This window comes from Octopus sinensis, linkage group LG5 (assembly GCF_006345805.1).
Source record: "Octopus sinensis linkage group LG5, ASM634580v1, whole genome shotgun sequence".
Lineage (NCBI taxonomy): Eukaryota > Metazoa > Mollusca > Cephalopoda > Octopoda > Octopodidae > Octopus > Octopus sinensis.
This window is the reverse complement of record NC_043001.1, coordinates 76,188,080-76,205,579: the sequence shown is the minus strand read 5'-3', so window position 1 is coordinate 76,205,579 and position 17,500 is coordinate 76,188,080. Positions and strand designations below refer to the sequence as shown.

The 17,500-nt window shown below is 37.2% G+C and overlaps 1 protein-coding gene across 1 annotated transcript in view; it reads right to left on the bottom strand.

Moving 5' to 3' along the window:
- Positions 1-17,500, bottom strand: part of LOC115211964 (signal peptide, CUB and EGF-like domain-containing protein 1) — a gene marked incomplete at its 5' end in the record, with an annotated part of 182,447 nt that overhangs the window by 74,512 nt on the left and 90,435 nt on the right. Inside the window, 4 exons of the mRNA XM_036503135.1 lie at positions 5,325-5,444; positions 6,583-6,705; positions 8,398-8,520; positions 11,644-11,775. Of these exons, the coding sequence (XP_036359028.1) occupies positions 5,325-5,444; positions 6,583-6,705; positions 8,398-8,520; positions 11,644-11,775 (498 nt within the window). The remainder of the gene's footprint in view (positions 1-5,324; positions 5,445-6,582; positions 6,706-8,397; positions 8,521-11,643; positions 11,776-17,500) is intronic.

The following is a 17,500-nucleotide window of genomic DNA, read 5'->3' as shown; positions in this document are numbered from 1 at the left end:
AGGCTTTCTACCGTATATTCACGTTAAGTATGTTACACAGAATGGTATATATGCTCTCTCTCTCTCTCTCTTTATATATATATATACTATTGTGTCTGGGTAGAGTCATTTTCCTTTTGTGCCTTATAATTTAACAAACTCACCGGTAAAATTTCCACTTATTTCTTTTTTTTTTTCCTAGAATTTTATTTGCGTCTAGCAACCTTTTCGAAAAGGTTGCAAGACGCAACGAAAATTTTAGGAAAATGAAAATAAGAAATAAGTGGAAATTTTACCGGTGAGTGTTAAATTATAAAGCACAAAAAGAAAATGATTCTTCCCAGATACAATAGAATATGCTTCAACACAGGAACTCACATAAAGAATCTTGCAAACCAAATCTAAAAACGAAATATATATATATGTATATATATGCCATCTCTCTCTGTATATATATATATATACATATGTGTGTGTGTGTGTGTTTGTGTTTGTGTGCGAGTGTGTATGTATGCATGTGTGTATGTGTATTAAGCGGGAGAGAGGTGGCCTTAAATTAGAGATCCGGCCGAATACTTGAAAAAGAGCTTACACTAAAGTTAGAGTGTAGAGAGCCACAGCAAAAGCATCAATGCAATTTTATCGACGGTCTAACAATTCTATCAATCGTCTTTCTCTCTTTTCTTCTCTCTCTCTTGCTCTTTATCTGCTCTCTCTCTCTCTCTCTCTCTCTCTCTCTCTCTCTCTCCCACTCTCTTTCTTACGTGGCAAGTACATCACTGTTCAAACTTCTGCGACAATTGCAATCAGGAAAAATACTTCGTCGCCAAAAGAACAATTACATTCAGCATAAGATCAGAGTGACATCACAAAACCTGAGCGCAACTAATCTAAAAGTTAAAGGAAAACTTTACTGAGAATACAAAATAGACTGCGCACCATCATCCAGATATAACAGACTGCACACCATTATCTATAAATGGCTCAGGAATCTTCCTTTATCTACCACATAAAAATATAAAACACGCACTAAAGAAGATATAAGAGATAATGTCACCATGCAAACATCAAAATAAATTCATCTTCAAAGATGGCACGAGGCACGAACTCCAAACACAACTAGACAGCCCTCCACCTCAAGAATCGAACTGTAAACATTCAACCTAAATTAACTATACATATACCACACTCATACATATACAAAAACTAATGAAAATAAAAGAACTTTGTCCAAAACATACAAATGCAACAAAAATTGTACCCACAAGAATCGAACGACAAACAGCCGACCTAAATTAAATGTATGCTAGCAGCATACCTATACATATAAATAAATTCAAAACAGACCTTTGCCAAAGCACACATGCAAACATACATATACACTGGACAGTATCTATTAATAGAGCAAATAAAAATAAACGTCTTACTCATACATACACACACGCATACTAATCCACCAAAATATTTACAATGCTCTCCAGTGAATTAAGCAATCAATCTTTTATTCGTTTGATAGAGAATTTCAATAAATCACACCAGACTTTCTACTTCATATAAAAACTTCTTCATTCTTGATCAAAACAAATCTCCAAAAACATTTGTAAAAGATACTCAATCATGAAATACTACGTAGAATATCAGAGACTTCTAAACATCTCCATAAATAGATACGCCCTTAATGAATTTTACAGTTAAATTTACAAGGATCACTCTCACACAAAGTATCATTAAAAATGTCTAAAGTTTATCCCAAAACAAAAGTTTCATTAAAAAGACGATAAAGAAATATTTACAAACATCATACGATGCATATCAAATTAAACTTGACGAAAAAACATATAAACAGCGTTAATTATATTAGCAGATAACTCCGGTAAACATGGACTCCAATAAAAATAAGGCAATGAAAGCAAAACAACAAAAGAAATTAAAATCACGCTCCCTCATCAGCAAATTAACTAATGACAAAGCAAAAAAAAAATCTAATCAGAAAATGCAAAAAGGTAGAACAGGATCAGACACGTAACAGACATCTACACAAACTAATACGAATATATCAACAATCTGAGTTGTTACCGTTCTCGACTGAAGATCATAGTTTATTGAACTCAAGTCACGTGATAAACATCATTTCAATAAACCTTAAAATCGATAACATGTATTGAGCACATGTCTGTCATTCGTTCGACACAATTCGACGTTCGCATATATTTATATACACGAATGTACACACACATACACACACACACACACACACACACACACACACACACACATATGTATATATAACGATGATGATGATGATAATAATAATAATAATAATAATAATAATAATAATAATAAATAGTGATCATGGGAACTGCTCAATGGAAGAAATTTAAAAAATAGTGTTCATACGAACTTCTCTAATGAAAGAAATTTAAAAAAAAGATAGTGCTCATGGGAACTGCTCATATCCTACGAAAAATATTGTCTATGCAATCCCCAAAACATTTTAATCTGTAAATATCGTCAAAAGTACTTTTAAATGTACATAATAGCAAACGCCTTTTACTATCATCTTAAGATCACACTATCGTCTTATAATCAAATTACTTTTGAAACGAATTTCTAATTTTCTTATGTTTTGACAGGCATTCTCTAGAACAATACTCTTTGCAAAACCAAAAATATGGCACCCTAGTCATAACACCAACTTGAACTTCTAACTTATTGTCTCTTGTGGTCCCTGGGTGAGTCTTGGAGTCATCTTTGCAAAACGCCAAACATATAATAAATAATAATAATAATAATAATTAATAATAATAATAATAATGATGATAACAATAATAAAATGCGTAAAGCTTATAAGCGATCACCGTGTATTGGTTAAAGAAAGTAGGTTAATACTGGGGCATATAAGCTCTCGACCGGAAAAAGTGGGTGGTTTTTTCTGTCAAGGGCATGTATGCCCCAATATTAGACTATTTTCTTTAGTCAATACGCGGTGAATGCTTACTAGTTTTAAGTTTATAATTATTATTTACAGAATTGTCACTCGCCACCGTTTCTCCATTTAACACACACACATTTTGCGTGTGTACATTTATATGTAGATACATATATAAATACACACATACACATTATGTTAAAAATTACAAAATGTCTTGTGAAATACATCTTCCCAGGGTTTCCTGGCCGAAATAATAATTTATTTTATCATCTATGTTACTTTTCAAGCTGGTAAAAACAAGGCGGTTTAGAAACTGCGCTCGATGTAATTGAGTTTTGAATGAGCACGCGTCTTCAGAAAAAGACAGAGAGCAATGGTCTTGTTATTTTTACCAGCTTGATATGTAGCAAAATAAATTGATATTTCTGCCAGAAACCCCGGGTAGCTGTATTTCACATGACTTTTTGTGGTTTTTATTATATTAATTTATTTACTCTCTTAACTGTGCTACTTGTTGAACTTCATATCACACACATATACACACACATACACACACACACACATTTTTGCCCATGTATCGAATCAAATGATTTGTGTTTGTTTTCGTTATCTGAATTTTCTTATTATTCTAAATCATTTCTTAGATTTTGATCCAAGATCGGAGACATAAAACCCAGAGATACGAAATTTGAATTTCAAGCTTCAATAAAAATATTTTGAAACTCTACAGTTAGTATGAATTCTTTTACCGTTTTCCTTCTTGTTTATACTGAAGTCTTAAGACACAACCAGTGACCAGATAAGCTGCGACTGTCTTGTCACTGCGTGCGCCACCCTGAACTGGAAGAATCCGAATTAGCTTTGTGAAACCTATTTTATGGTGATGGAAGAAGAGGAAAACGTCGTCACACTTACATTGACAACTTGATAGTAGACGCTGGCCTGGATTATATCCAGGACCTCGATGCAATGATGTTGTACCGAGAAGTGTGGCAGGTGGACTTCGTTGCTGAGGCCCGAGTTGGAACCCCGCCATAATAATAATAATAATAATAATAATAATAATAATAATAATAATAATAATGATGACGACGACAACAACAACAACACAACAATAATAATAATAATGCCCTGATGCTCTCGTCGCTTCTGATCTTAACTGATTGGAAGCGCTATCATGTACATTGTTCTGTCTTGGTATAAAAGATGCTGCTTCAGCAAATATTCTGCTCAGTACCACAGATCTGCTTGTCAGTTGTTTGACCTTAACCAGTTGACTATGTCCCTTTGTGGCTGACGATATGTGCATCTCTGATCATGAGCAGACGTAGTGGGGGAGCAGCATAGCCATGTGTTGAAAGGAATTCTCAGAGGTTTGGATAATTCACCTTGGGAAACATGAGTGGTTCGTTCAACATCCTTAAACAATACTTATTCAGGGACCTTTTGTGCGGGATGGGTTACTCGACCTGAAGAAAATTCTAACTGGGCTCCACCTGTAAGGTCATGCGCTGTTTATCTTGATATGAGATCACCATATCGCGCACACATGGTTGTGATGCATATCACTCAATAATAATAATAATAATAATAATAATAATATAATAATAATAATAATAATAATAATAATAATAAACACAAAATACCACATATTCATCTATATATGTATGTGTATATTTATGCCTGTGTATGTGTGGTGTGTGCATTGGCATACTTGTATGTTTGCAATGATTTGTGAAGTTAATATTAACAAGTATCTAATAGTAATAAGCGAGTTAACTTTGTTAATGATTTCTGTTTGCCATGTGTTGGCTCTTCCTGTCTTTATTCGTTATTTTTATGCAGAAAAGTGTACTTTCAGAGCCAAATCTCGTGTAACTATTTTTCGTTTCATATATATATATGTATATATATATATATATACATGTGTGTGTGTCTGTGTATGTGCGTGCGTGTGTGTATGTGTGTGTGTGCGTGTGTGTTACTATTTTATATAGGGTGGTGTCTTTTCCAACACTTCCTTGTTCTTGTTTTTGCTGTTGTGTTTAACCCCAGGTCAGGCCTGACCAAACAGACCCTGTGATCGAAAGCATTCCAGCTGTAAATATGCCAACTTTATTTCTAGCATAAAGTACTGCAGACTGTATTGTCCAATGCATCCTTCATTTTTTTAAGACGATAAAGTGTGGCTGAGACGGAGTTAGCTATTATTTCTCGCAGATCGAGCGACCATGTAGAATTTTTTCCCTCCTTCTTTTGGTCTGGCAGTGTTAGAAACATGGATAGTAATTACTGAAGAGAGAAAAAACATCCTGGTTTGGCAGTCTCCGTATCACTGTGAATGCCACGAAATGCTAAAGTATGAACTGCTTTCAAAAGAAAATAAAGCTGTAGACATAGACTACCTACTTACGAATGCAATCCCTCCGATTAGGATGCAAGCGGTACCCCTTCAGACAGGCACAATGATGCCCTTGTGTCATTGGTCTGCAGATCTGAGCACAACCGAAGGCTCGGTGACATTTAGAGTCGGCTGAAAGACAGAAGCAAATTGTGACGTTGAAATATACGATATAAACTGAAGAGTTTAGAATCGTTGACATCAATTTTCTCTTTCTTCTTGCTCTCTCTCTCTCTTTCCTTCTCTCTCTCTCTCTTACACACATACACATACACAGTCAACTACCTACCTTCACGCTACAACACATACATACACTCATACGCTCATGCACACACATGTATATATAACTATGAGTGTATATATAATATAACATTATATTTATTCTTTTATTCTTTTATTCTTTTTTCTTGGTTCAGTCATTTGATTGCGGCCATGCTGGAGCACCACCTTTAGTCGAGCAAATCGACCACAGGACTTATTCTTTGTACTCATTCTATATATATGCATGTGTGTGTGTGTGTGCGTATATATATATATATACTGGCGGTACTCCAGCATGGGCACAGCCTTAGGGCTGAAACGTGCAAAAGAATATATATATATATAGTTATAACTCCACGCACTTATATGTACATGCACGCATACGTACCTACAAATACAAGTCTGTTTGGAAATTCCTTTTTTTGAGGAGGCCGAGATTCTAATTACGACTATCGTCCCTTAGCCACTCATACTTTACCAACTGGAGAGCTTAACTGAACGATTAATAAAACAGTCGATTAGTTAATTGGTTAAATGGTTAAGCAATTGACTAATGATAATGAAAATAGTGAAACAGAACTAGTGCAAGTGTTTATTTTTGCATAATGAAGACAGTGACCTAGCAGAATCGTTACAACACGGACAAGATGCTTGGCGGCACTTCTCCCTGCTGTACGCCCTGAGTTCAAATTTCGTCGAAGCTGACTTTGCCGTTAATCCTTTCGAGATCAATGAAATAAGCATCAGCGGAACACAGGGGTTGATGTAATCGACTAGCTCATTCTCTTAAAAATTTCAGGCCTTGTGCCTATTGTAGTGAGTAGAAAGAGCTAGTGGTATAATGAAATCGAGATACGACAAAAGATATATTGTGTTTGTAGCTTATTTCGAATAAGATATATTACAGATGTTTCACAGAGGTCTATTTGCTAATTCATCGACAATGTTCATGATTTCACTGATTTATACTGGTTAGATTTTAAAAATACATTATAGTAATATAACTCACCTGTGCAAGTTCGTCCATCAGGGCTGAGGTAATATCCAGGTTTGCATGAGCACACATAACTCCCCTGGGTATTGATACAGAGCTGGTCACAGAGACGTTGGCTCTGTTTGCATTCATCGATGTCTAAAGTTGACAAGAGAGACATTCAATACTCCAACGATATTAATAATGTTAAAAGAAGTGCAGGACTACATTACATTAGACACTTTAAAGACATGGGACTTATGGACTCAGGGGTGACTATGTGGATCAGGAAGTCGCTTTGTAACTAAACTGTTCTGGTGTTTGATTCGCTAAAAATTAATGACCAATTCCAGAACAATACAGGTGTTTCAAACACTGGACTATAATCACACGTGATACTCATAGAGCTTGTGATGTGAAGTTGTGTGCCGTGGACACTTACAATGTTGATGACAGGGGCACATACAGTGTTGGTGCACGGGACATCTAGTATCGGTGGCGTGGAAACATGCAGTTTGTTGCACTGACACATGTAGTGTTGGTATATATACACATGTGGTGTCATGAACGGACAGATGTAATGTTGGGATACAGATACATAGGTTGGTGACGCAGATACATGTGGTGTACAGTGTTGGTAGTGACATGGTACATATACTGTTGGTTATAGAACACATGTAGAGCAGTGCTAACAATCTGAACTACATTTCTTGACTGGTTGTGTGTGTGTGTGTGTGTGTGTGTGTGTGTGTGTGTGTGTGTGTGTGTGTGTGTGTGTGTGTGTGTGTGTGTGTGTGTGTGTGTGTGTAGCAGCGGCCTCATCACAAAGATGGGAACTGTACACAAAGACACCCTTTAGATTTCTAGAGAACCAGTAATTGACCAAGACTGAGATAGGATGAAAGACGACTGCACCTCCTGCCAGTATTTTTTTTTCAGAACACAAAATATTAGGTGGTAAAAAATATATCAATCGATGAATTTAACGGGAGAGAACTTTGAACATGTTTTGCCCTTATTTAGATTTCTCAGTATAAATATAGTCTCATACTAACTGACCTAAGAAACAGCGAAAGAATTACCAGGAAAATATACAAAAGTGAATATTTTTAATGGAGAAATAAAATGGCTTCGTAATGAATAAATTCTAACATAACATACACAAAAGCGTAATAACGATAAACTTACAATTTTATGAGAAAAATGAAGATTTATTGGGAGATCTCTTCAAAACATTTTATAGCTTACTAAACGTTGAATATAATTTCAGTTTCCCAAAAGCGATCATTATTCTACCCAATTGAATTGTGTAAATATATAATTAGCTGTAAAAGTATGCACAATAGCAATAATTAAATTGAAGGATCATCAAACAGGTTAAAATAGGATCAGTTTGCCTCTCAACCTTGAAGACTCGATTAACTCTAGTAACAACTAATTATTCGGTAGATTTAATAGACTGATACAAGTTTCTTCTGGGTTTCTTCAAGAAAGTTACTAAAACTGTGAATCCCGAGCGAATATATTTATTGCTGCTTGAAGTTTAAAGACCGAAGAAAACCCCAGAGAACTACACAAATCTTGGGAAGATCAATGACCCTAGCACCCTTAGTAGTATTAGCTCTAAATGATATAATGATGGAACATCGCCATACAAAACCTGCAATCAAAGGGATATGTGACTGTCTGTCATTATGTCCGATGTAGTCGATAGGAGGCAGAAAGGACCAATATATAGCGAGAGAAACAAAATATAAGTTGATGACCAATATTTTTCATATCGCTTGGTAGCGTAACGTTTCATTTTATTTTATCATTTCAGCCATTGAAAAGGAGAATACAGTTACAAACCTTCACAATTATGACCATCTTCTGAGAGTTGAAAACCTTCCATGCAGCTACAAGAGTAATTTCCCGGTTGGTTTTCGCACTTGTGTACACAGCCTCCGTTCTCTGTAGCACATTCGTCGACGTCTATTGGAGAAAGAGCAGTCAGAAATCCATCCATTCCAGGATACGAATAAAACAATAAACTGGTTGTTGTTGTTGTTATTGGTGGAGGTGGTGATGATAATGTGGATAAGAATGATGGTAGCGAGGGCGAAGGTGATAGTGATGATGGTGGTGGTGGTGGCGATGTGGTGGTGGTAGTTATAATGATAATGGTGGTAGTGATGATGATTATGACGATGGAGAAGATGATGATGATTGTTATAGTGTTGGTAGTGTCGGTGGTGGTGATGATGATGATGATGATGATGACGATGGGCATGATGATGAGGATTGTTGTGGTGGTAGTGAGGGTGGTGATTGTGATGGTGATAGTGATGATGGAAATAGCAGTGATAGTAACGGAGATCTTAAAGATGATGGCGATGACAACGATAACGACGACGATGTTGATACTTGGAATAACAGTAATGATAGTAACGAAGATTACGACGATGACTACGACTGCGACGATGATGATATATAGAGGTAGGATGTTAAATTGTTCAGCAAATGCTGTTGCTGTTAATGCATAGGTCATCCCAAATTCAGCTGACCAATGATCAAATACATTCCAGTTGTGGCTTATTTTTGCATATTTAGAACAAAAGTATCGAATGGTAAAGAGCCCCTTCAGTCAAGAATGACCATGGGATTGCACCTTGAATGTTACCCTCCGAAGCACAAGTCCGGCCAAGGTTGTTTATGGATGACCAGCAGTTGTCCATGCATACCAGCCTCCACTCTCTACGCCAACGATGTTATCCAAGGGAAAGGCAAAGGCCGAAACAGTTTGGCACCAGTAATGTTGCAACACATTTCTACAGCTGAGTGAACTGGAGCAACGTGAAATAAAGTGTCTTGCTCAAGAACATAACACACAGCTTGGTCCAAGAATCGAACTCACTACCTCATGATTGTGAGCCCTACACTCTAAACACTGAGCCATGCGCCTTCACCCAAAACGAGGGTGGCTTCGGCGGATTCTGAATTCTGTTGGCATAGATAGCTAAGTGTGATTCAAAGTAATCTAGTTGCTATGTCTAACAGATCGATCGACTACATCAGTGATTATCAACCATTTTTTTTACCTATGGACCCGTTTGATTACTACTTTTTTCCCGGTGGACATCCCATAGTCATTCGATGCTTAAAAGCTAGTTTCATAGAGACTGCCTTAAAAATTCTTATTTTGTTTTCCAAACATTCACTTGTGTAGTTTGAACTATGCCAAACGTTATCTCCTTTATCTCTTTTACTTGTTTCAGTCATTTGACTGTGGCTATGCTGGAGCACCGCCTCTATTCGAGCAAATCGAACCCCAGGACTTATTCTTTGGAAGCCTAGTACTTATTCTATCGGTCTCTTTTGCCGAACCGCTAAGTTACGAGCGCGTAAACACACGACCATCGGTTGTCAAGCGATGTTGGGGGGGGGGGGCAAACACAGCCACACAAACATATACATACACACATACATACATATATACATACATACACACACACACACACACACACACACACACACACACACACACACACACACACATATATATATATATATATATATATACATACATATACACGACGGGCTTCTTTCAGTTTCCATCTACCAAATCCACTCACAAGGCTTTGGTCGGCTCGAGTCTATAGTAGAAGACACTTGCCCAAGGTGCCACGCAGTGGGAATGAACCCGGAACCATGTGGTTGGTAAGTAAGCTACTTACCACACAGCCACAAACTGAGCACTTTCCGTGCAATAAATACATCTAAAGCAAAATCTACCTAAAATCCTACCTTGGATCTCCAATTCACTATTTTGCTTGCATGGACCCCTCAAAATCTTATACGAACCCTCAGAGGTCATATGGCGCCCGGTTGAGAACCACTGGACTACATAATGGCTGTCTCGTTGGCTTTCTTTGTTGTTTAGCCCTAGGTTAGAATTAAATGAGTTGATCTATGATGAAAAATATTCCAGCCACGCCCATCTTTGTCTTATTATCCAGTACTATCACTGTCCAATGCCTTTCCCTTCTTTAGTCAATAGAGTGTCATTTGAAAGAGACAGTTACCACTTAGAGGCGAAATACTAGTTATTAAACAAGGCGGCAAGCTAGCAGAGTCGTTAGCACGCCGGGCGAAATGCTTAGCAGTATTTCGTCTGCCGTTACGTTCTGAGTTCAAATTCCACCGAGGTCGACTTTGCTTTTCATCCTTTCGGGGTCGATTAAATAAGCACCAGTTACGCACTGGGGTCGATATAATCGACTTAATCCGTTTGTCTGTCCTTGCTTGTCCTCTCTGTGTTTAGCCCCTTGTGGGTAGTAAAGAAATAGAAATACTAGTTGTTAAATCAGGCAGACATGCCCTCCCCTTTCTTACCCTCTTTCTCTCTGTCACTCTCCTTCCTTTCCTCCCCCTTCGCTCTCACTTTCTGTTCTTCCCCTCTCTGTGTTCTCTTTCTTTTTTCATTCTTTCTTTATCCACTTCCCGCTTTCTTTCTTCATCTATCTCCCTCTTTCTTTCTTTCTTTCTTTCCTTCCTTCTTTCTTTCTTTCTTTATCCGTATATCTCTCTGTCTCTCTGCCCCTCCCTGTCTCTGTCTGTCTGCCCCTCTCTGTCTCTGTCTGTCTGTCTCCCCCTCCCTCTTTCTCTCTTTGTCTGCTTGATTTTTTGTTTCTTTCCCTTCCCCCTCTCTCTCTCTCTCGTCTTCTCACCGTGTTTTAACTCCGGAATTACTTGGCGAGACTGAAAATGGTTTTCCTATTCAACCTCATTAATTAACTCATTTATTCTATACTTATTACATAACCATTAAACCATATAATACCCCCATTATGAAGGCCCCTTTTCAAGAAGAAGCTGCCCGTCTCGTTGACTGATACTGCTTCTGACTGGCTTGATTAGACATAAGAGTCGACATTGGCTGGATATCAACTGAGCAGCGTGAAGCCAACGAACTAGGTAACTGCCAAGCCAGTTTGCCCGCCTTACCATTAAGATGAGATTAACAAACAGGATAAACAAACAGATGGAGTATAAAGACATAATTTCTGTGAAAAAAATTGGTCTCACATGTTTCAGCGGCGATGGGGGTTTACTCACCGTAGCAGATAATTCCGTTACCATAGAAACCAGATTTACATTTGCACTTGTAAGGTTTCCGTCCCGTTCTTCTTAAGTCAATGCAGATGGCATCAGTGCTGCAGTTGTGCAATCCTTGACTGCACAGGTTAACTACGACAAAGAAAGAAAGAAAGAAAAGAGGGAAATAATGAATAAACAAGCAGGAAATATGTAGAAAAATACATCTATCTATCTATCTATCTATCTATCTATCTATCTATCTATCTATCTATCTATCTATCTATCTATCTATCTATCTATCTATCTATCTATCTATCTATCTATACGATAGACTTCTTTCAGCTAGAGTTTACCAAATGCACTCACATGGCTTTGCACACGTTCCTAAGGTGCCGTTTTGTGGGACTGAACCCGAGTTTACATGACTGGAAAGTAAGTTCCTTAGCCACACAAAGGCCGCTTCTCCTTATGATACAAAACCATCTATTCTGTGAAAACGTATCGGTATATTTTTGCTTTTCATACATATATACATAAAAAATAAAATCATTCTCCACTTACTCACACACACACACACACACAATAAATATATATGGGTGTGTGTGTCATTATATATATATATATATATATACTAGCAGTATCACCCGGTGTTGCTTGGGTTTGCTTCGACCCTTTAGAATTGGAATTTTTGAAATGTAAAAATTTTGCATTATGCAACTTGTTATTCTCTTCAAGTGAACATTTTTCCAGTTGAAATACACCGAAAAATGGTGACACAGCAGTCAAAAATCGTAAAAAATAGGGATTTTCATAGAACAAAAGCTCTTTTTTTATGTAAATAATTTTTGGTGTTAACATGGACCGATTTGAATTTTATCTTCTACAGAATGAAGAGCAAGCCCTCTTCTATCATACTCTCAATTTTGGTCAACTTGCGCTGCAGGGTCTCGAAGGAGATAGTGTTAGTTGAAGGCTACCAAACCTGCCACACACAGACAGCTTCAGCTTTATATATATATAGATTTGCTACACACTACTTTCCATCCTTAATAATGAAACTTGGTAGATCCAAAAGTTAAACACACAGACACACACACAGATACACACGCAGACACACAAGTTGAGTCTTATATATATAGATTTCTCAACGGGGATTTCAGGGAGTCGCTAGCGATGTATCGTGATGATCAAAAACCCGGCCTGCTAAAATTTTGTTAAAGTGATTCAAACAGCAGACTCAACGCAAAATGGTCACATTTAATTCAAAGCGTTAAAAATGTTATGAAAACAATTGGTATGTGTTCACAAACGATTAATACGAAAAAACCCTCCAGGCTACATCCCGAAAATTCATTTCTTTGCCGAATTTCTACAATGTTTACGGCGATTCGTTTTTATATCTTGATTTTTTAAAATTTTTCATGCAATTTACGCATGCTTGCCCGGGTGGTGAACACAGTTCACGTCAAACAGCTGACTGAGTAAAGTTCACTATTCAATGCATGGGATAAGGCCTAAACAAACACATTATCGATTTTTGCACCTGCGAGATGAATTTCAGAACAGAAATAGCGCAGTTCAATTTTCATTCGCCTAAACTTTAAGTGACCCATTTTTGGTGGTTCTACTATTTGTTGTCTAGGAAGAGATGTGCTGGGAAGTTAAACACACAGACACACACACAGACGCACACACAGACACACACACAGACGCACACACAGACACACAAGTTGAGTTTTATATATATATATATATATATATATATATATATATATATATAGTTATCCGTAATAATGAAGGGTGAAATTAATTAATTTGGAATAATTATCAATTACACCAAGTAGTCTTCGGCATGTAAAAGCCTCATTTGAGGAAAATTTAAGTAATACTAAGCAATAAGGGTTCAGCAACGAATTGCCTTACCACATACCGAATTTAGAAATAGCAGTCAAAGGGTTATAGCTATTTCTTCTACTAAAAAGGGAGATCTCAGTAAAAACAGCAATTGCTGTTTTTACTGAGATCTCCTTTTTAGTAGAAGAAATAGCTATAACCCTTTGACTGCTATTTCTAAATTCGGTATGTGGTAAGGCAATTCGTTGCTGAACCCTTATTGCTTAGTATATATATATATATATATATATATATATACATATATATACTCTTACTCTTTTACTCTTTTACTTGTTTCAGTCATTTGACTGCGGCCATGCTGGAGCACCACCTTTTTAGTCGAGCAAATCGACCCCGGGACTTATTCTTTGTAAGCCCAGTACTTATTCTATCGGTCTCTTTTGCCAAACCGCTAAGTGACGGGGACGTAAACACACCAGCATCGGTTGTCAAGCAATGCTAGGGGGACAAACACAGACACACAAACACACACATACATATATATATAAACATATATACGACAGGCTTCTTTCAGTTTCCGTCTACCAAATCCACTCACAAGGCATTGGTCGGCCCGGGGCTATAGCAGAAGACACTTGCCCAAGATGCCACGCAGTGGGACTGAACCCGGAACCATGTGGTTGGTTAGCAAGCTACTTACCACACAGCCACTCCTGCGCCTATGCCACTCCTGCGCCTATATATGTATATAATGCTTCAAAATTTTCTTTTTGACGCATTTACCACTTTTTCTCAGTAACTTTCCTCTATCTATCTATCTAACTATCTATCTATCTATCTATCTATCTATCTATCTATCTATCTATCTATCTATCTATCTATCTATCTATCTATCTTTCTATCTATCTATCTATATATCTATCTATCTATCTATCTATCTATCTATCTATCTATCTATCTGTCTATCTATCTAGGAATACACCCCCCCCGCGCGCACACACACACCTATGTAGATACATATCTATGTATGAGTGTATCTTAGCGTGTATGTCTTGATCACTGTTCCCCACACCGTTTGATAACCAGTGCTGGTTTGTTTACATCTCAGTAATTTAGTGGTTCGGTAAAATACACTGATAAAATAAGTAGCAGACTTTAAGAAAATAACAAGTATTAGGATCGATTTACTCAACTAAGATCCTGCTCTTTAAGGTGGTGCCCCAAGACCACTTTTACTTTCAATGATTGGTACAAAATATAAAAAATAAAATGTAAATAAAAAGAAAAAAAAAACGAAAAAGGAAGAATGAATAATGTGTTTTTATGATTCCTTTTAGATCTTAGATAATTTATAAGAATGATAAATCTACCCCATTTACATTTTATCGAAACTAAGAAGTATGAAAGTCAATGCTGATCTCCATGGAATTTGAATTCAGAACGTAATCCTCCGTTGTTTTTTTCAGAAAACGAAAAATAATTTCACCATTCCATTTCCTTTTACATTAGCAACAATTTCAGCTTAACAATAATATTTTGTTGGGTATATGAAATCGTTACTCCATGCAGGTATGATATTGTCGTATGTGGGGACTTACTACACTTTTGAAAAATGTTAAACCGTTGTACTACAGCTTTGACAGCTTTTGCATTTTGGTATCTGAAGCAGCTGGAGATACGATAGTTTGACCAAAAGAACAGGCTGTTGTAAGCAAAATGAAATATTGATACACAGAAATACATGCATACGGTATCAAACATCAGATGAAACGGACATGTGTGTGAGAGAGAGAGAGAGAGAGAGAGAGAGAGAGAGAGACAGACAGACAGAGAGAGAGACAGAGAGAGACAGAGTGAAGGGGTGTGTTGTCATATATACGTACATACATAAATGAATTTTTCTTGTATTTATGTATGCGCGTGTGGGTGAGAGAGAGAGAGAGAGAGAGAGTGAGAGAGAGAGAGAGAGAGTGAGAGAGAAAGAGAGAGTGTCACTTAGATATCACTCTCTCTCTCTCTCTCACACACACATACATAGAAAAAAGATGTATGCATATGTAATTTTGGATGTACGTATACATGACGACACATACCTTCACTCACATGCACACACAGACACACAGACGCACACACATACGTAAATGTATACAAACGTACATACAAAAACACATGTGTGCGTGTGTGACAAACTACAAATACATAGAGCTGAACATGACGTGCAAAAAGAAAATTATTTTTTTTTTACAGAAATTAACGAAGTTCAGAACGAAATAAAACATGTCATGTGCGCGTGCGTGCGTGCGTACGTGTGTGTGTGTGTGTGTGTGTGTGTGTGTGTGTGTGTGTGTGTGTGTGTGTGTGTGTGTGTGAGAGTGAGAGACAGAGAGAGAGAGAGAGAACACATTGCAAAAAGGAATGAAAAAATCGTATAAATTAAAAACTATCTTGCACTGAAATATTTAAATTTGTGAACTTCGTAAATATTTATTTCAGTAATTTATGGTAGTTGTTTACAAATAGCGAATATTGAAATGAGAAGTGAGAGACTTCGCCGTTTTTACGTCAATGCCGGAAGTTGACATAGGAAAATCTTTTTAAAGAAGTGAATCATAAATATAAAACAATATTTTCTATTTTTAATAAGGATAATCAAATGATGACCCTATTATATGTCCGAGGTTAAATTATTCATGCATCACAAGTATGAAAGTAATTGGTGAAGCTGTTTTCACGTGAAAAGCGAATACACACAAAACTCTATTTTATATATTAAATATATATAAGACATATTGTAGTCTTAGACAGACCAGCCCTCAACAAAAGTTGAGGACGGCCACGTCCTAGGGCTAAAGAGCATCATTTACAACATCAACAACAACAAATATCCTTTCTATAATAGGCACAAGGCCTGAAGTTTTGGAGGAGGGGAGCAAGTTAATTACATCGACATGATACTTATTTTACCGACCTCGAAAAGGATGAAAGGTAAAGTCAACCTCGGCGGAATTGAGCTCAGAACATAAAGATGAATGAAATGCCGGTAAGCTTTTTACTCAGTGTGTTAACAACCCAGCCTTAATAATAACTAACGTCGCTTTCAAGATTGGCAGAAGGCCAGCAATTTTGGGGGAGGGATAGTAGATTAGATCGACCTTAGTTTTCAGCTGGTACTTATCTTATAGACCCCGAAAGGATGAATTTGAACGTAAAAATGGATGAAATGCCGCTAAGCATTCTGCTCGGTGTGTTAACGATTTTGCCAACTCGCCGCCTTAATAACATCTAATATGAACATATCGTACTATAATTACAACAGCAACACCACCTCCATCATGACTATCGCCTTTACAACATTCTCAGTTGCAATAAGTAACAAGCAAATACGACGGAAATAGGTCTTCCAAAGTTTAAAATCTACTTGTCACCATACGTAGGGGTAAGCGTGGCCATGTTGTTAAAAGTTCGCTTCTAAACCACATGGTTCCGGATTCGGTCACACTTGGGTAAGTGCCTTCCACTGTAGCCCTGGATCGACCAAAAGTCTTGTGAGAGGATTTGGTAGACGGAAACTGAAAGAAGCCATATCTAACACACTGTAGTCGCGAATCACTATGATGCGTAAAGAACGCATTGTATCTCAATACAGCAGCAACAACAACAACATGTAGTAATTATATTGTCTGCTTTTCTCCATTTGTAACAACACGGACTTTCTTTTGATATTTTCATCAAAAAGAGAATTAAGAACGCACGTTTTCTTTTTTTTTATTTTTAAAACTCCTCATAGCGGTGAACGACCTCAAAATAACTTCTGCTGAGAAAATTACCTTTTCTGGTGGAGTCTAGTGAACTTTTATGGCGTTGATGTGTTTAGTACGGGTTAGGGTAATAATGAACGTCTTATTGTTTTTGGTGGGGGAAAGGATGCTGACAGTCGAAATAGTGGTGGTGGTGGTGGTGTTGGTGGTGATGATGGTGGTGTGTTTAGGGAGTTGGTACCGATGTTGGTAGTAATGGTGAT